Source organism: Nelumbo lutea, chromosome 6 (assembly GCF_056320005.1).
Source record: "Nelumbo lutea isolate HS-2025 chromosome 6, American lotus-T2T, whole genome shotgun sequence".
In the NCBI taxonomy this organism is placed as follows: Eukaryota; Viridiplantae; Streptophyta; class Magnoliopsida; order Proteales; family Nelumbonaceae; genus Nelumbo; species Nelumbo lutea.
In genome coordinates, this window is record NC_142689.1 from 66695698 (window position 1) to 66717067 (window position 21370).

At 36.8% G+C, this 21370-nt stretch overlaps 3 protein-coding genes across 3 annotated transcripts; 2 read left to right on the plus strand and 1 right to left on the minus strand.

Annotated features, from left to right (window-relative positions):
• The first annotated feature begins 3805 nt into the window (after positions 1 to 3805).
• Positions 3806 to 5211, plus strand: LOC148849362 (uncharacterized protein At1g76070-like). The gene has a single exon (XM_088951626.1). It carries the CDS (start codon positions 4310 to 4312, stop codon positions 5042 to 5044), a length of 735 nt encoding a protein of 244 aa, XP_088807752.1. The 5' UTR covers positions 3806 to 4309; the 3' UTR covers positions 5045 to 5211.
• Positions 5212 to 9038: 3827 nt separating this feature from the next.
• On the plus strand, positions 9039 to 9551 carry LOC148849363 (putative disease resistance protein At1g50180). The gene has a single exon (XM_088951407.1). The coding sequence runs from the start codon at positions 9039 to 9041 to the stop codon at positions 9549 to 9551; it is 513 nt and encodes a 170-aa protein (XP_088807533.1).
• Positions 9552 to 13336: 3785 nt separating this feature from the next.
• Positions 13337 to 14597, minus strand: LOC148849364 (uncharacterized). The gene is made up of 3 exons (XM_088951408.1): positions 14031 to 14597; positions 13733 to 13932; positions 13337 to 13640 (listed from the first exon to the last, which is right to left on the minus strand). Exons 1-3 carry the CDS (start codon positions 14595 to 14597, stop codon positions 13337 to 13339), a joined length of 1071 nt encoding a protein of 356 aa, XP_088807534.1.
• Between the last annotated feature and the right edge of the window lie 6773 nt (positions 14598 to 21370).

Consider the following 21370-nt stretch of genomic DNA (forward strand, 5'->3'; position numbering starts at 1 on the left):
TCCCCATGAATAATAAATTCAAGGACGAGAGATGTTTCCGATGTGTGCCCAAAACATGCTATGAGGTCGGTGTAAGGCCGCACTGTAATGTGCATCAATCTCTATCAGTTCCTTCACTTTAATGTGCATCACCTGGTTTTTCGTATACTCTTTTATTTTTGGTCGACCATCAATCTCAGATGGGATCCAAGGGTCTAAATGTATACATCTTGACCATTTTGAACCTACCAAAACAGGTTGTTTTTTAACTGGTTTAATGTATCAATCACTCTTCCACCATTTTGAGTCATTCGATTTTTTATGAAGAAAAGAATATAGATTTGTTTTTGATGTACTTTCTTCAGATAGCCTCTGCCCATAGGCCAGAGTCATGTTTAAAAAATAGGGCCTTGTTAATTGGCTCCAAGATATTGTATGAATACTTCTTTTTTCAGAAGCACCTTCCCACCAGAATCTTCTTTGTATTCTTTCCATTTCAGCAATTGTTCTTTTATGGAGTATATTTGCTGACATGGCATAAATTGGGACAGCTTGTAAAACTGATTTGATCAGGGTTGTTTTTCCTGTTTGAGATAGAAGTTTTGCCTTCCTAGCAGCTTACTTACTGTTCATTTTGTCTATAACCTCCTGGTGGCAGTTATATGTTCTGCCTTGAAGATTTAGACTGACCCCTAGATATTCTCTTGATTTGGCATTTGTTTCATTTGTAGGAGGTAAAATAAGAAATTTCTTTTTCTTCTGTGAATTCCCCTACAAAAATAAACCCCTGATTTTGAATAGTTTATTTTCTCCCCCCACCAACTTGCAAATACTTTTAAACCTGATGGTTTCTCTCCGTTCTTCTATGAGAAATTTTGGCCCATTATAAATAATGATGTTTGTAAAATTATTAGAGACTAGCAAAGTGTTTGGTTCTCAAATATTGTTTACATCCTTAAAGTGAAACACCCTGAGAAAATCTGTCAATACAGACTAGCAAAGTGTTTGGTTCTCAAAATGCAAAAGATACTGGACAATGTAATTGCTCCAAATCAAGCAGCATTTATGAAAGGAAGACAAAGGCTTGATAATATTTTGGCTCAGGAGATTGTAAATAAGATGAAAAAACAGAAAAAAGGGGGAAAGAATGGGTTTTCCTTCCTTAAAATTGACATGTCAATATACCCGAAACAATGAAGGAAATGGGATTTGATTTGAGGAGAAATGGTGCAAAATGGTAGAATATTGAATCACAACACCAAGATTCTCTATAAAGATAAATGGGATAATGAAGGAATTCTTTTCTCTGGAAAATGGGGCAAGGCAAGGGACCCATTATCTCCTTACTTATTCATGCAAGTTTTATCCTATTTGTTCAATAAAACTAAACAAAATGGAACAAATGAAAATCATAGAGATAATTAGGGGGTCTTTGTAAGCTGTTTTTTTTTTTGGGTTCTCTGAAAGAATTATAAGTTTGAAACCCCAACAAGTTTCACTGCAAGAAGAGAAACAAAAAAAGGAATTTTTTGACCTAAAGATGGGAGTCATGTATTTGTGTGCTGCATGTCAGGTCTGATTAATGAAGCAGTTGACAGCAGAACAACTCTGCATCACTGGCGCTCGGCATAGTGGCTATTGGCTATTGTTATTGCAGCAGGCCAGCGGCCAGTAGCCAGGAGGGGACAAGTACGACTCCAGTTCCATATATGGAGTTGGAGACCTCGACACTCGACACTCGACACTCGACAGTGCGTGTGTCAAACTGCCAATGACACATACAGAGCGCCCGCCGTACGCCTTCTCATGTCGTGTGTCTCTAAAATCTCTGCTCTAACTTCACTTACTCCCCCTCTCAGTCGCTCAGTCTCTCACAGTCTCAGACTCTTATGATCCTTATCTCAGCGGAGGCGGCAGCAGTAGTAGTAGAGGACGATTGCCTTTGGCATGTCCCCTTGTCCCTTTGTCCCTTTAATGAGATTTCATTATCATATGTTCTGGGAATTTACTTTAATCACCAGAAGAAAGACAAAAAGGAGACCATAACCCCTATTCTCCCTCAATAACCTGCACCTACGTTTGTAATAGGAAATAAGGTGAGAAGGGGCTTTACAACTTAAACACTTCAGCTTTTAATTTAATGAAAGCAAGGGGGAAAAATTGAGCTTCAGGATGATTACTGTTGGGTGGTTGTATTCAAAATTTTCCTTTTCCTATTTTTTTTTCTTCTTTTTGTTCAAGGGGTTAATGAGGCGGTTGCAAGAGAGGTTCACCCTTGCTTGTTATTAGATTAGTGAAGTCACCTTTGGTTTGGATTCCATGTTGTAATTAAGCATGTGTTTGGTTTAGTGGGCATTTATGTTTCCTGTTTTTATTATTTGGTTGGATTTTACTTTAAACGTTTTTTTACTTTCCACCTTTGATTAATACCTATTAAAATGTGCTACATCGTTTCAAGAAGCGCCAGGGCATTGGGGGAAACAAGAATTTGACGTTTCCTCAAATGCTTCATGCACAAAAATAAAAACATTTCAGTTTTCTACCATTTATTTGATAAATGGTGAAACCAAATAGTTGTTTCATTTTGCATCATTTGCAATAAATGCCAACGCCTATGTGGCGGTTTTTTTTAATAAACGCCCACGGAACCAAACACGCTCTAAACTACAACTTTGATCCATTTTTCTTTCCAGTTTACCTTGATTAATAGCTTAGCGGTATATCATTATGGGCAGGCCTATCAATGATACCCACAAATCCTTAGTCATAACTGATTGATTCAGATGATATGTTTATGTAATCAGATTGGATTTAGATTTTGCAATTTGCATTTGATTAATAATCAGATTGCATTTCTATCTTATTAAATTATAATACTTATTGGTTTTAATATATAAATTGTACACATTTATATTTGAAGTTATAAAAAATATATTTTTATATATTATATTATATATGAATTTATATATATAATAAATTCAATATGTTATATTTACATTAATTTATTATATATAAGAGTTAAAAAGTAATTAACTTTTTATTTTTTTGCATTAAAAAATAAAATAAAATCGAATTAAACCTGAACCCAATATAAATTCATTGGGATACGGATGCAAGTGATTCGGATTTTATTGAATCTTATCCATATCCGGTCTGATTACAGCCTAATTATGGGACCGGTTTAACAAAAGGGGAAACCCAGATAAACTGAATACATCGTGAAAGCGATTTCTGTGTTTTCTGGTTTTTGTTACAGGATGCTGACTTAATGCCGGGTTCTAATCTTTACTTTCAACAATTGGGTCATGGAGATAATGTGCACTGAAAATAACTTTTTTTTTTCCAGGCATTTGGCAGATTAACTAAAATATAAGTAATCACTTAGGCTCAATTTGGTAAGAGTATAAATGTAAATATGTATAACACAAATACATATAAAATAATACAAAATATTAGGCTCAGTTTGAAAAGAGTATAAATACAAATATGTAGAGTGCAAAACCATTTATTTTGTATGTATTTTCACTGTACATATTTGTATTTATATTCTTTCTAAACTGAGCCTTATTTTGTATGTATTAATTTGTATTCTGTACATCTTTGAAGGAGTATAAATACAAATATGTAGAGTGCAAAACTTTATATTTTATATTATTTTGTATGTATTTATACTCCTAAACTGAGTCTTATCAGTTAATTAATTAGAATCATATCAAGTCCTAAAACAACTTTTTTTTTTGATGTAAAACATGAGCTCCTAAAACATTAGGCTCAGTTTGGAAAGGATATAAATACAAATGTACACAAAATAATACAAAATACAGGGTTTTTCAATCTACATGTTCTCCTTCCAAACTGAACCTTGTCAAGTGCAAAATTATATCTCACATACAAGTCAGTTTTGCCTCTAAAATCATGCTTTGAAAATTAAAATGGGAAATGAAATAAAATCAACATTAGGGTGGTATTTAGCAGCCTCAAAATGTTAAATTATAGTGGTCTGGGTCTGAGCCGAAAATGCATGGTTGGTTGTTTGGTCATTCCTTTGACCAATCCATCCTTTTCTATTTCTTCATACATAAATCTTAATCCCTATCATCACTCAAGCTTATCTCACATCTCTTGACAAATATCCACAACACAACGTCACTAGACTCACAACCCATTTATATTTTTAGCTAGAGTCCTTCATTCATCCTTCATCCTTCTCAATCATCAAATTTCAACTTTCGTTCATAAACCAGCAAGAGAGAGAGAGAGAGAAAGAAAGAGAGAGCTCATACAAGAAAAACAAGCTAAGGGCGATTTAATTGGTTGTAATTCGATAATAATGGAGAAACCAGCGAAGAAATCAACGAGCAGGCTCTTATCCTTCCTACCAAAAGCCAGCGCGGTTATCTTTCAAAACCCACCCTTCAGCCCCGGCCGCGACAAGAGGTCAGAGAATTCAAGCAAGTTCAAATCCAATATCGGCAAAGGTTTCTCAGGTCCAATAGTTTCCATAATTCCAGTCGAAGCTCGAACCAAATCGAAGAATGGCAACTTCGACTCACAGGAGCCCACTTCGCCCAAGGTTTCATGCATCGGCCAGATCAAGAACAAGAAGAAGATGTGCAGATCCAAATCTAAGCGTGTAGCTCCACCTCCCCAAGACTCCAGGCATGTATCGGTGTTGCCACCTCGAGACACAAAAAAGAAGCCATCTTCGACGATCCGTAGTATATTTCACGGTGTAAGAACAGGTACGAGAACTGTTGTTTCTGTTGACAAGAAGCCAGAAGTTGCCGACAGAGCACCTTCTCTGGGCCAGATGAAGCGGTTTGCGAGCGGCCGCAATGCGTTCGCCAATTTCGACTGGAGGGAGAATGAGTCGTTGGATTTGGATCCCGACGACGAGGAGATGGAAGAGAGTGATGGAGAAGATGAGATTATCGTCCCTCACTCTGCACCCATAATGATAGGTGGTGGAAGAGTGGCTTCGGAGCCAAATAAAGAAATTAATCTCTGGAAAAGAAGAACTATTTCTCCACCTGCACCTCTTCAGCTCACCAAAATGGGCAAATGAACTTAATTGGTCTGATTCTTGGGTTTTTCTTTGTTTTCCTTTTACAATTCTTTTTGGAGCTTTAATGGTGGAATGATCATGCACAAATTAAGTGCAGAAGTTTTGTATGATCAGTAGTTCGATTTTTATTTGCATATATGATATATACCCAGTACCTTAATACTTCATGTGCGTAATTTATCATTCGTTAATTGCTTTTTTTAGTGATTGATCCAAACTCCGAACAACAATGGTTGGATTCCTTATCAACAAGAACAACCATGGGGATTAATTTCTTCTGAGATTTAGGAATACTACTAATTTCCTAAAAGAAATACCCATGCCCATGGCTCCATGGGCGCCCCTTGTTTGTCGCAGACGGAAGTACAGGCAGATCTGTCAAAGAAGACTTCCATTAAACAAAAACTCAGACGCCCTTTTTGAATACTCGCTCAGACGATGCCTCTTGATTTCATGAGACATCGCAGATTTGGGCGCTCTTCTGTTCTGCTGCCTTGGAAGCTCCGGCGTTGGTGTTTGACCCGTATGTACGGTCTACGAGGAGCGACCGTTGTTCTTCGTTCACACTTAACATTGCATGAGGGAAGGGTGTGGGAAGCGGGAATAACTAACCATTTTATCGCAGAACAAGTCAAAGCAGATGAAATTTGAAGTGAGATGGCACGAGTAGATGGATCGGCGGGTGGGCTCGTGACTCGCCAATTTTGCGTGGTTGTCATTTATCCATGTCATAGGCGTAGAAGATGGATTTGGACTTAAATACCTTGGGCCAGTTTTAGACAGAAACCGAATTGAAGTTGAGACCGGATCACCTAACACACTTCTCTAACCATGGTTTTAAAAAACGATTTGCAAACGGAATCGTTTTGGCCATCGGGTTTTGGGTTGACGGTTTGATCGTCCCGTTTGAATGGATGATCTGTTCTGATAAAAAAAATAAAAAACGGTCAAAAACCGTTGAACGGGTTGATGGTCCGTCTGCCCAAGTAAACGGGTCGTTGACTAATTCAATTGTTTTTTGCCAGGGAACGGGTTTGGGGTAAAATGAAATCGGTTGCCTAGACAGTTCTCGGGCTGAACATTCGACCGTTCGGGTCAATGACGGTTCGAAAACCATGCCTCCAACCCTCTACCAACATCATCTCACACCGCGGGTCCCACTTTTTATAATGGATCCCAATCTCAAGTTAAGATATGCGGTGTGAGATGATGTTGGTAAAGGGTTGGAATGTGCTTTGTGTTGGGAATTGGGGTCACTGAAACTTGGATGAGAAGTTCTGAGGCACGCCCCGACTCAGTTCTACTGAGTTTGCTGTTTGGTTACAATCAAATCCGTTCCCAGAATATAACAGAGCCTTGGGCGACAATCTGCAACTAGTAAAGTTGAAGAGTTATTATTGAATCATGGCCGTTAAAACATCAACGATCAGCCTTGCACCAAAAGTCAAAGCTGCCATTTGTGAGCCACGTACGTGCGAATAAAGTGCTCCTCATTGCGCCACACACACGTACTCACATGTTCCTTAGTAGCAAGCCTCCATACTCTCCTCTTTATATAATTATATTTAAGGCACGCATTGCAAATAACAAGCCTCCATACTCTCTTCTTTATATCTAATGAGTGTAAAACAAGTCTTGTAATTTTTCAATATGGAATAAGTTAAAAAATGGTTATAGTAAGAAAAAAAGCTATTTTTCAAAACATGTATACATGTGTATTTTCCATGATCAATCAAATCGCATTAAATTTAATCAAAATCCAACATTTTCTTGACATTGAATTTTCCATGTTCTCAGCCTGGCCTATCACCCGCTACGTGGCCATCTACATAAAGCACGAGGGGGAACTCATTTGCCTTGGCTAGTTGGGCTATTTAAATCCTGGAAAGACGTACGACCACGTCTGCTTCTCATATGAACCCGGATCTGATGTAGACCTACAATTAATGACTTTGTTGTAGACCCAAGATTGATCGGCTACCTATTCTTTGCATAGGTGGTGGTCTTCTCTTGTGTGGTTTACTTAATATAACCCACCGTTAGGCTAACAGTGATATAGCCCAAAATTCCATCTTGTTTTCACTCTCCTTCCCCCAAAACCTAATCTACAAATTTACAATTAGAACACTTTAATTAAAAGAATCCTGGAAATTCCTACATAAGTCAATACCAACAAAGACAACTGTCTGGATTTGCAAAAGAAGAGAAGATATTTGGTGCACCTTTTGCACCCTGAAACCCAAAATCATATTTTCTTGGAATGCCTTCTCTCTAGGACTGTCTGGATGCAAGTTCAAGTTAGGTTCATGTCGGAGGCTTTTCTAAACTAGGGATAGACTTGATGGAATGGTGGTGGCGGTACAATAGCCATATTCAGGACAAAGCCCTAAAATACACTTATCTTGCAAAAATTTTTGCTATTCTCAGAAGCATATGGGATGTGAGAAAAGATCATATTTTCAAAAATGGGAAACTAGATCTACTAATGATCCTGCACAAAGCTGGTAACTACTGCATCTCTAGAGTCACTGAGCCACAAAACTCATCCTTTCCTCAATTGAATACAGAATGGGATCCACAGGAGGTTCTACACACAGCACTCCCAATCATAGCGGATGGATCATGGAATATTATCACACACAATGCATCTAATGGGCTCTTAATGTTTTCACATGAATCTCCTCTTCTCATTGCAGAAGGACAACCATGCATGGCAAGATCATTATCAGCAGTTGAGCTCTGGGCAATAGTAAGAGGTTTACGTAATTTTTTTTTTGGGTTACATTGAAGGCTTTTTGCTATCGGATGCCAAGGAAATACTTTTGAAATTAAGAGAAACTGATAAAAACGTCACTTGAGAACTTCAAGCGCTATATGATCATATATTTGATTTGTTAAAAGGGGGATTCAATTGTATCCATGATGTTAAAAGAATCCAATCCTATCAATTTGAAAGAAAGTCAGAGATTCCATATTGATTAACAACTGAGATATTTTTTACTTCTAATTGGGTTTTTAATCTTTGTCTGATTAGATTTATAGGCTACTATATAATATTGTTTGGAACGTAACCTAAAGATAGACAACTATTATACATTGATTCATTGTATGAACACTTTGAGTGTAGATATCTACGTTGGTAAGTGTTCATTGGATTTCTAGGCCGTTGTATACATTGATTCAACCAAAACAATCAAAACACTTTGAATGATGATATTTGCATCGGGTAAGTGCTCACTTTACTTTGAACACAGGCATGTTTCCATAATGTAAGTTAAATGGATTATTTGAATCTGATTTTCCCTTATTTTGGCCGCTATTGTTTTTGACAAATAATTACATGAGTATTAAGACAAATAATTATTATATTATTTTGTTAAGATTTATATAATTTATATAATCACAACTATACTCACAAGGGGGACACGAATATCAATATCTGTATTCAAAGTGTTCTGGTTGCTTTGGTTGAGTTCATACAGAAGAAAACCAATGGATTAGGTATAGGGGAAGGAAGGGAGGATGGGAAGAAAAACCTACAATTCTGGAATTCTTGGGCTATACAAATTAAAAAATAAATAACAAAGTTATTCAGTTCGAATTTTCTGCTAATCTTTTCCTCATTTCCTCTTTACTAACCCACTCAAATCAGGCCATCTGTTCCTATCTGTCCAACCTCCCAACAAATGCCCAACAAAGTTAACCTTCTGTTAACTTTATTTTTTATGAATTAAACTTTTGGGAAAATAGATCCTTACAGGTTCGCTAGTAGTCCATTGGTGAGTTGAGTTTTTATGTTTTTTTTTTTTTTTTTGTTTTTTTGTTTTTGTTTTGATAAGTCCATTGGTGAGTTGATTAGTCACTAGTTCGATGAAAGAAAGCAAAGCAGAAAGACTTTGATCGGTCTAGCACAGTCTGAGTCCACTAGCTTTGAAGGCGTTTCAGAAGTTCTTGACAATCTCTTATCAAGAGGTGACGAGAGAAGTAGCACCGGATGGCCGATCTTATTGTTTCTCCTAGCGTCTCCCTTGCCATAGAAAAACTTGGTGAGTTGCTCGTTCAAGAAGCATTTTTCTTGTCTGACGTGAGAGATGAAGTCAAAGGGTTGCAATCTGAACTGGAATGGATGCGATGCTTCTTAAAAGATGCAGAAGCGAGGCAGCAAAAGGATGAAAGAATCTGCAACTGGGTTCAGGAAATCAGGGATGTTGCTTATGAGGTGGAGGATGTTATTGATACCTACGTGCAACGGAGCTTCACCCAGAATTGCTTTGGCATGGTCAACAAGGGGAAAGATCTATATAAGTTAAGAAAGCATATAAAAAAAATCCAGAAGAAGATTGGTGAAACTTATGGCATCAAAGATATCGGCAAAACAAGTGCAGTGATGAGCTCTTTAATTGATAAGCAGAATCTATTGAGATGGACCTATTCGCACGATGTGGAAGATGATGTTATTGGCTTGGAGGAAGATATAGAGAAATTAGTGTCGCTGTACGATTATTAAAAATGAAGAAAATATCTGAGGGGAGAGCTGTCTTCTTTGCAAGTGCATTTCAAGCATCGCACGCTTGTGCAAAAATATTTTGATCTTTTTCCTTCTTAATGCTTGTGTTCGTTTTACTTTTCTTATTTTTTATTTATATAAATAAAATATTACAAGATACGGCAGGAAGTAAGATAAGTGTCGGAAATAAACTTAGTGAAGATTAACTTTGTTGGACATTTGTTGGGAGGTTGGACAGATAGGGACAAGTGGCCTGATTTGACTGGATTAGTAGAGAGAAGAGGAGAAAAAGGTTAACAGGAAATCCGAACTGAAAATTATTAGCCTCATTCTCCCTTGAATATGTTTACATCATACAACAAAAAAAGAGAGAGAGAGAGAGAGAGAGAGAGAGAGAGAGGTGAAAATACCCCTATGTTAAGACTTAGGAGCGAGAGAGAAATCTATTAGATGTGTGGCATTTGATAAATCTAATGATGATTTCATTTTTTTTTGCAAGAGGGCAGAGTGTGATGAATGCTAGTTTGGTTGAGGCGGAGATTTTTGCTATGAAACAAGGTTTTTAAAACTGAACCGAACAACGAACTGCTCAGGGGTTTGGTTTCTGTGTCGAATGGTTCGATCGTTTGAACCGAATGGATAGTTTGTTTTGACAAAAAAATAAAAATGGCCAAAGCCATTGGACGGTTCGATTGCCCGGGTCAACAGTTTGCTGATCAAATCAACGGTTTTTGGCGAAATAACGGTTTTGGGGTAAAACAAAACCGATCACCTGGCCGATTCCTGGTACTTTTGGTCCGATCATCTGGTGATCCAGTCCGATTTTGAAAACCATGCTATAAAATAAGCTATATAGATTACTACAGAGTTGGGCATATCTTCTTCGACTGTTGTATAAGACTCTTTAATTTCTATTTTTGCCTTGTGGAGACTCTTTATTTTCCCTCCTTTGGTCATCTTTTGTAACTTTAGATGTTATTCAAACTATCTCTTCCTCTTTCTCTTTGATTTTTTATTTGTTTGTTAAGAGAACCTTCAATGGGTTGGCTAACTGCTTAGCTTTTAAGTGGCGTTCTTTTTTTTTTTGGATTTTGAGAGGGGGAAAGTTGACCAAAAAACCCATGTTCTTTTTTTTTTTCAGATTTGTGCGGGTCAGGGAAAATTTATTTTCCTGGGTATCACTTACCCCCATCTCCTAGGTGGGTAAATAACTTTCCCACTTGGGGGAAAGTTGCCAACACTTGAATGGGACAAAAATACCACTTTCAATAGTGGATGTTTATGGCTAAAATAATAATTGCCTTATTTATATGGGAAATAAAAGAACATGGGTAAATGCACTTACCCGGGGTAAGTAACTTACTGAAAAGCGAACAGGACCTTAAGGTAAGTTGGTTTGTGAGAGAATCTGGTTATTTCCTTAGTATTTATTTGACTTATCTATGCATAATCTCCAAGGTTTTGAAAACTGAACCGAACAATGAACCGCTTAGGTATCCGGTTCTTGGGTCAAACAGACCGACTATTCAAACTGAATGGGTGACATATTTTGACAAAACAATTTTAAAAATAAAAACTAGCCAAACCGTTATACGGTTCAAATGGTCCAACTGCCCGGGTTAGCAGTTTGCTAACCAAATCAAGGGTTTTTGGGGAAATAATAGTTCTGGGGTAAAATGGAATCAGTCACCTAACCAGTTCTCGGTTTTTTCAGTCCAACCATCTGGTCTAGTTCGGTTTTGAAAACCATGGTAATCTCTTTCCTTTTAGGCCTTGTTTGTTTAGCGGTATCACACTTACCTGGGTAAATTCACTTACCCAGGTAAGTGTTTCCTGGGTAAAATTTACATAGGAAAGTTTATTTACACATGTCCTTTTAGTTGAAACTTACCCAAGTAAATTTTACATTCCAACTTACCCATATTCTTTTGTCTCATCAACTTTCTTGGGTAAGAGGCCAATTTGTTACACTATTGCCAAAATTGCCCTTTTGGCCTAAATAATGCCTTTTGTGGATGCTTTGTTTTATAAACCTGTGTAATAGGTCCATGCCATATCGAAAGGAATCCAATCAATCACGAACCAATCACTATTGCCAACATTACCCTTTTTGGAGGTTTTCTTAATACCACTAATCATAGAAAGATTTGAATTAAAAACAAACTAGAGGTGCATCCTGTCAAATCAAAAAGTAGAACTTGCTATGTTAAAACAAAAAAAAAAAAGAAGAAAAAAAGATAATATGTTTTTGTTTTCTATTCATTAACTACATGTTTTTTTAATCAAAATACAAAAAAATATAACTATTGTTCTATTGAGTTACTAATCAGAGAGGAGGTAAGAGAAAATGTATGCATTTCTAAAGTCAGGTGGTTGGATAAAAAAGTATTCAACCTCTCCCATGTCACTAATTAACTTTTTACTCACTTTGATAATCTCATCTGAAGTTAAACCATGGATCTTCCATATCTCTTCAAACACATTCATTCTCATCTCCCTACTCTCCTTATCCACATTAAAAGCATTTGTCACTTGTGTAACCTTATCACTGTATTCAACAAACCGTTGTTCAATCCTATCTATCTTTTCTAAAAGCACCTTAACCAACGGGTCATCATCCACGCAGCTCCTTGACCTCTTACTTGCTCTATGTGGACGAGGGGTTGATGAGGTACCAATTGGAGGTTGAGTGGATAGTGGTTGTGTGGCAGATTGTGAATCATGTTATTCTCTTGAAAAAACTCTAACCCAACTTGTTGAGCTTCTCCTTCATTAATTGGTTCATCTTCCATGGGTCGGTAACTTGATTGTTCTTCCCTATCAACAACTTCTGCAGCATCAGAAGAGGTTTCTGCATGCTCCCCAATGGCTCTGTCTCTTTCAAAGATGATAAAAAGTTCATCGAAAAATGGAAAATGCTTGTTCCTTAATCCTTTGGCATATGGATGGCTCTACATTTATTAAAACAAAAATATATTAATAAATTGGATGCCATGTAAAACACATATATACATTTGTCTAAAATATAAAATACAATAATCCACAATTACCTTAACCCACCCATTGAAGACTTCTTCCTCACATATAATGCATTTCTTGATGTCATCCCACCCAAATCCTAAACAATTAGGGCTTAACATCTCACATATGCCCCCATATTGTCTCTTCATATGCTTTACTCGAGATTCTATATGAGGTGTTGCCTTCAATCCATATCTAGGGAGATTTTCTTCCATTTACTTTTCTAATTGTTCCAAATAGCTTGCCTTGAATATCCCATTATCTTCTCTCCACATTCCAGTTTGAGCCAACATCATTAAGCCCCCAACCAATTTTTCATCCCCTGCCTTTGTCCAAACTCTATTTTAACTATTTGGTTGTTTCTTCCCCTTATCATTTCCAACCATTTCTAATAACAAGTAATGGATAGACACAATGAAGGTATAGACAAATAAGTAAACAGTTGTTACAAGTAACTCACATATTATCTATTTCTAATAACAATTAATAGATGAATATAATGAATGCAAACGTAAATAAGTGAACAATTGTTACAAATAATTCAAGTTTGATTGAACAACATATAAAGAGCTAGTACATTTGATACAATAGACATAATAAAGGTTTAGTACATTTGATACAATATCCTAAATAAAAAATTGCGTTATTTAATGTCTAAATTGTTGCCACATCTGATTTGCCAAGTTGTCTCTGAATGCAGCCCATTCACTACTACTCTTTAGACTTGTGATTTGTTCATCAAACTCTGCTACACTTTGTGAACCTCATTCAGTGGCTAAGAAATTTTCAATTCTTGATTCCATGGAGTCAATTGACATATTTTTCTTTATATAGTTGTATAAGAGGCAACATGCATCGACGATCCTAAGTATTGCCCACCTTATTTTTAAGAGGCCAAATATCCTCTCAATTACATTCCTAGTTGCAGAATGCCTCATGTTGAATATCTCAGCTGGGGTGCTCGGTTGGTGCCCTTGCCTCCACTCATTTAGGTGATATCTTTGACTCCTATAAGGTGTTAGGAATCCCTCATTGTTGGGGTACCCAACATCACACAAGTAATAATAACTTAAACAAATATGACAATACATATTAGTTTTTTAAACATCAATATTAGAATTTTTGCTCTAGTGTCTTAATTCTCATAGTTCAATTATTACCTTGTGGTACTTTTAAGCCATTTTTCATTGAAATGAGCAGATCCCTCCCTGCCAGGTAAGATGTAAATGAACTGCATATTTGGAGAGCAAACACCCAATACATTTGTTGCAGTTTCATTCTTCCTCGTTCGATATCTAGGCTTATCCTTTTCAGACCCTCGGACCCTAATATATGTTCCATCTAAAGCCCCTAAACAACCCTATACAATAAAATAAGAGAAATAAAATTAAAAATTCTAACCTTTAAAGGTTTGTTATTTGTAATTAAAAATAAAAAAATAAAAAAAAATGGGCACACCTTGAACCACTTCCATTTCTCATCAATTGAGTTTGCAGGCACAGGTTCAGGCTTTTTAAGAAGGATTTCATGTAGGCGTAACACTGCATTCAAGACGATATTGAAGTACTTACTTAAGGTGGACCTAGACCTCCTAAAGTGCCATTTTTGCTCCCTAATCTTGACATCATGTGATAAAATGTTTAGGAAGCATGCAACCATTTCCTCCACTCCCACATGTTTACTACCTCTTAATTTTCCTATACTCCTTAGTAACTCACATAACCTCAAATAACTAGTCCTATCCATTCGTATATGGTCTATATATGATTGATTTGATTCCATGACCATAGGCTTAATGTTTGAAAATCTAACTGCAAGCCTTTCTTCCCATGATTCCCTACCATTCTCCTCTTCACCATAACTACTCAGTATCCTAGAGACCATCATCCTTCTCCTCCTGATTGCAATGATAATAGCAATCAAAATACATAAATAAGCATACAACATCATCATTTCATAATGAATAGAAATAGCAATTGCAGCCAACTTTTTCTTTTGATTCCTATTTAGTGGTGATCGAGGCATGTCTCTGCAAAATATAGTGATGACCAAGGCATGTTTTTCAAATTAGACATGCAAGAAATTATTAGAATAAAAACAACTTAAGATGCAAAGAAATTCAAGTTACATAAGGCTTAGTTTAATGCAGAAAAAAACTTTTCTTGTCTTAGACAGAATGTAGAGAGTTGCTAATCATAAAATAATCCATGTGTAGCAAATCATAGTGATTAGGTGATCTCCCTGCAGAATGTAGAGAGTTGCTAAGCCACCATCCCCTATACCAATACCAAATAAATATAGTTACAAAGAAGAGCCCAAGTAAAATTAAAATTTGTTGAATACCTATTTATCAAATAAAAAAATGGACATGTAAAAAGGTAAGAGGGAGAGAAAGGAGATATCTTTCTTTCATTTTCTCCCTAGGGGGAGGAGGGACTGAGGGAGGGACCGAGGGAGAGAAAGGAGATATGACGCAGGGGTATTTTCGACTAATTAAAACACTCCACGATGGAAAAGTAATTTTTTCCCAAGTAAGTGGGCTTTAAACATACCCGAGGGAAACTTTAATTTTTGTGAGCCCCACACATTATGGCAAAAGAACATGAAAAAATTGGTCAACTTTCCCACCTCTACTTACCGGTAAACGAAGGGGCCTTAGTGAGTAATCTTATTTTCTTTTCAAAAAGGAGAGAAAAAATGGAGGGGAGGAGAGGGAAAGAGACAAAAAAGATAACAAATAAAAATAAGAGAATAGATATTATTTTAGTGATATTATTGTAATATTTTGAAAATATAGACCAATGATTACTTTTAAAGACATTATTATAATATTTTAAAATTCTAGTGTCATACTACACAATGCATAGAGAGACAAATGATTAGCTTTGGGGCGTTATTATAATATTTTGAAAACTCAAGGTAAACATTTGGATGCCATAATTATATTTTTTTGAAATCGATTTCATTTCTTAAGCTAAATTCCATTTGATGAAAGTTTTTTTTGGGTTTCGGTGCACCATTAATGACTTCCCCTCTGACCCCTTTTTCTCCAAAGTGATGATTGTGAGATTTAATTCTATCTCAACGCTGGAACAAATCAGCTAACACACTAACAAGCCAGCCTTCGATTGGTCCATTTGATGAAAGTTGGGTGTTCCATAAGTGGATAAAGTTGCTTTTTGACCTGTATATACGGTCTGCTGTAGTGATCATCATTCACATTACATGAGGGGTGTGGGAAATGGGAACCATTTGATCTCAGAACAAGTAAAAAATGAAATGAGATAGCTCAAGTACATGGATAAGCCGATGGACTCATCATGTTGATTTCGGCTTCGGCAGTGCATGTTCATGTTTACACTGTTTGAACATCCTCTTGCAACCTTGTATTGAGAATATCTCCTCATGAAATAAAACACATAAATATGGAAATATTCTCAATGTAAGGCTGTAAAGACTGTTTGGATGGATTTTGCACTGACCAAAGCCCAACTCCATTTATGCCGAATACAAATTGAATTCAATCCTTATAAAACTGTATTCACACTGTGCTTACAACTACTTGCAGTTGTATGTTTCCACATGAATAACAACTTATAAATACGGCTGCAAAAGGCTATAAACAAAGTATGAGAACCGTTTTAGGACTGAATCCGGCCTCATAGAATACTTAGTTCGGATGGATTTGGACTCGGGCCAATTTCAGGCAGAGCCCGAAGTCTCTGACCCATCATCCGCTCCATGGGCATCTGCAGAAAAAAATGAAGCATAGAAAACCAACTTTGGAACAATGGAATTTATTACGTTGCCTTGGTCAGTTGGTCCCTTTAAATCCTGGAAAGACGTTCAAGTCTGCTTTTCATACCAATTCCACTTATCGCTTCTCTGCTTGCTTATTTATTTGTTTATTTCGTTTTACATGCACATTGTCAAAGTGGGTAATCTTTCTCATCTCGTATATTTTCTAATTTTTTTCTTGTTTTTCTAAGGTTGGTTGATGATAAATTCAACAACCTTTACAGTTACAAAGAAGAAATGGCATTGTTTTAAAAATCAACCTGGAACAGGCACCATTCTGGCCATCGGTTTCTGGGTTGATGGTTCAATTGTTCAATTCGAACAGGTGGCCTATTTTAATGAAAATTTAAAAAAGTAAAATAAAAAATGGTCAAAACCGTTGAATGGGTTAAATGAATTGATGATTTAATTATTTAGGTCAATAAATCATTGACCAATTCTACAGTTTTTGGTCAAAAACTGAGTTTGGAGTAAAATAGAACCAATTACCTGAACAATTCCTGGGATGAACAATCCTTTCGAATCAACAACAGTTCGAAAACATTCAAAATAACAATATGGAGAGTGGAGATTCATTCTTGTCAGTGGTGGTTTGCCTCCCAGTACTCTTCCAACTTGGTTGTTTAATACTGCTGTTAAAAGAGAGAAAAAACAGGAAAGTTATTCTAGGATCTTACTTCCAAAAGATCAAGATTAGATGAAAATCTGTTGCTATATTAGTTGCTATTTTATCCCTTCAAAGCAACGAATAAAAAAATATATTTTTCAAAGATAATTATATTAATTAGTTAAATATTTGTTGTTAAGCCATTATCTGCTACTGTTAGTAACAGTGCCCTTATATAGATGGCTTGTTACTTCTAATATTGGGGTTATCCAGCTTGTCTACCATCGATCCAAGCAGCTCCTATTCATTTCTTCATAGCAGTTGATATAGTTGAATTTATGGGAAGCAGTAGTTATCAAATGCTAGCCTTGGGTCCTACACTGGTTATCTCATTGAACAAGTAATATCAGAAATACTAGGGAATCCGAATTTAGGGGTGTTAATGGATCAGTTTTGGGTTGGATTCATCCAAATTAAAAGCAATTTGGATGGATTGGACAGATCAATAAGACATTGAATTAGACCAGTCCAGGTTTAATGGTCCAAAGTATTTGTTAGATTGGATTAGACCTGATCCATCCACAATAGATTTATATTGGATTGGATCTGATCGATTGAACTCTTATCTTATCCATTGATAGAAGATAAGAATAGAGGTGTCAATGCATTAGGTTTGAACTGGAACAAGTCTAAAGTAAAACCAATTTGAGAAGATTGGACGGTCCAAACATTGAAATGGATCGATTCAAAATGACCCAAAGCATTTATCAGATTGAATTGAATTTGGTCTATTTGTAATGGACTCAATTTAGACTGGATCGGATTGACCAAATATAATCCAATTGTATCCAAACTTAGCTATTTGATTCTTGATGATCGATGGGGTATGTGGGGTGATTATTTCCATCCAAGGATATTCCATTTGTTGTACTGTGTTTTCGATTGAATTGGATGTAATAAAACCTGCTGCAGGCATTATTTTATGGATCTGATTCTGATGAGTCCATCATCTCATCATCATCATCATCATTATCATCATTATCATCATCATCATCATCATCATCATCATTTTGCTTTGATTGGTACACTTTGAACAGTTAATATACGAATGGCTATCAGAGCAGTCGAAATATACAATGTATCTGTTTTGCCGGTTTAAGCATGAGCAGTTGAAATTAAAGATAAAGATATCGCAACATATAGGGGTGTATCGACCAATACGTATGGTATTGGTGACCCTCTTATACACTTCTATGGTAAATGTTTCAGGGTCTGACCAGTTTCACGGGGTAGATGGGCCTTAAACTGATCTTCCTAAACCCGTTTGAACAAAAAAAAAACAACAAAAGGCAGCTTGATTAAAATATACAAATGACATTTCCTTTCTTTAACCTACCTTTTCTTTCTAATCAACTACACCTTAAGGCTATGTTTGGTTTGAAAGAAAAGGTAAGGAAACCTATACAAGATTTGTAAAGGGTTCCTTACCTTATCCTTCCTTTCCCTACTTTTTCTTTCAAACCAAATATAACCTAAACAAAAACTATCCATTTCTGCTACGTCGAGTAAGGATGCAACTTGGGTAGGATTAGACTGCATTTGATAAATTTTGAAATGGGCCTGAACCCTAACCTAAGCGCTATGTAGTTTGAAACTCCCCAAATCAGACGATCCGACTTGCAGCCCTAACATGGGAAGATTTTGCAGGAGATCTTGACAAAGCCTATTAAGATAATGGCATCACTGGATTAAAAGCATGTACGATCTCATTGTCCATTATCAATATATGTCTTTTGTGGTGGGTTCAATCAGGTGCTCCACTTAATGAATTCAACTATTTCTATTGAACGGAGGGATCTTGTGGGCTGTGGCTGATTTTGACCCGGCCCATGGAGGAATTGGGATCTGCTCCTTACACCAATCTTACAGTCACATCCCACCGTATATTTGGAATATTTCTCATGAATAATAATATATAAGTACAGAATGTGTTTTCATGTTCAACTGAAACATGCTTTGAGGCCGGTTTGAGGAACACTCTGTGAGGGGCAGATCCAGACCCCACATGGGGAGTCCGGATCTGCTCTTTACAAAGCACTCCTCACAATACATCCCAACCACACATTAGGAGCATCTCCTGTACTTGTGTGTTGTTATTTCAAGGGAAGATAGATGTTCCCAATACATGGTTGGATGTGCTGTGAAGTCGGTGTGAGGTGCGTTCTGTGAGGAGCAAAGCTGTCATTAAATACACCACACTTTATTGGTGAAATGTATGAACTCAGGTCATATTGGTAAGGTGTTGAAACTTATTTTATTAGCAAGAGATCCCAACTCCATTTTGGGACTTGGATCTGTTACCCACAATTTGTTCTCACATCTCTATCCAGGGCACATCACAGTTGTGCATTGGCAATATCTCTTTTTGTCATTCATGGGTAGATATTCACAATGCATGGCAGTGGTGTTTTGGGTAGGAATGTAGGAACACTTGATGTGTAGCAGATTCGCATGTTGCCAACTAAATGGTTGGTAAGGTCTCCTGCTAGTTGTAGTGGAACCAGGGTCCTTTTGGTTCACAGCCAGAATCAATACCGGAATTGGAATCGAAATCCTTTGAAATTGGACCAAAATGATCTATTCCCATATTCTGTTTGGTTCAGATCAAGGTTCAAAGTATCGATACACCCAAAATGCTGATAGAAGCATATCGAAATGTATTGGTATTTGTTTCTTTATTTTTTATTTTTTTTTCTTTCTTCAAATTTGATTCAGAGAGGTCGGTTTAAAGTCCGCCCTCCCCCTGAACCAGCTTAGACCTCGAAACACCCCTTATTGCGACATATCAGAAAGCCCCAGTACGATACGTATCAATACTTTGAACCTTAGGGGACTACCAATTGGAATCAGAATGGTGCATTTCGATTCTGATTCCGAACCCCTATTCTCGTGAATCAAACGGGACCCCAATTAATTGCATGTCAAAGATTCGTTCCAGGTAAATGATGAGTGGAAAACCTGTATATCTGATTACTTTGCATTTGAAGCAACAAAAACCAATTAATTGCATCCTCATTGCTCAAGAACAATTTTAACCATGAAGTTTAGTAATACAATTATTTATTTATTTTCTTCCATATTTTGCCTTTTTAAGAAAGTAGCATATTTAATACCACGACATAAATTAGTGTAATGATTGGTTCTCATTGTCTGTTTGTTGGAAGTGCAATTATAATCGCATGAATATGTATGCATGAGAATGCAAATATGAATATTACATACAAATTCTGGTTAATTTTGGCGTGGCTTTTACTTTGTTTCAGGTTCTATTTTGCTTCACTAAAAAAACGGTTCTATTTTGCTTCATGTGCACCGCAAACATAACAAAATATGGTAAAAGTCCACGAAAAAACTAAATCAGAATTTGCACTCCAATTCTTTTGCATCAGTGCAAATGAAACTGTGCTGCAAACAAAGCAGGCCTCAGGAATTTTTATTACAAACTTTCACCTCTAATTAAATATTACATCTGATGCTATCAATAATAAGGCTCTCTATTTGCATTTTTTTAGATTTACCAGAATAAAGTAGTGAGGAATATCCAATGGTTTCTGGGGCAATAAGATTTATGTATTTGGAGTGAAGATTCAACAATGTTTTTACAGGTTCTGAAGAAATGAAATGATGAATTCCATCAGATGGCCATGGCCCTGCAACTTCACTCGCTTTAAATTATTTTGTTTGAAGCTGAAAAAATTAGTGACAAAGAAGCCTAAATAGACAGCTACTGGTATGAGGCTTTCTCTAATTAAGAATTAAATAAGATAAATGCACTGAATTATACAAAGATCGGTTATTAGGATGTTAGACAGAAAGAAAACAGGGACAAATTAAATCTAGCTTAAATCAAAGCAACTACTCTTCAGGGATGCTCTGGAGAACAGGCCTCCATGAGCTGCGGCTTCCCTTCTCCTGATCGGCTTTCTTGAAATGCCTCCTGCGCAAAATTTTTAGCCTCTGTTCTAATGTTGTCGACGATAAGAGTGATGACAATGAAGGGAGGGACGAGATGGAAGGTGTTTGATGATCGACGCCGTTGGTAGCGTTATTGGAACCTCCCATCATTGCCACCATCTGCTTCAGCTCCTTCTTCTTCACCACAATCTTCATCCGCACCATCCCATCCTCACCTCGACGAGAAACCACTCCCCCGCCGTGGACCTGCGCAATCGCTTCCAGTAGATTGCACCGTACAGTCTTCTGGCTGCGCCCTCTCGACAACCGGCCTTCCCTCTTGCTGGCTGCTTTCTCTTCGGTGAACTTCAACTCCATCTGTCTCTCTCTTTCTCTCTTTCCTGTGCGTGTTTCTGTTGATCAAAGACTCTGAGCTATT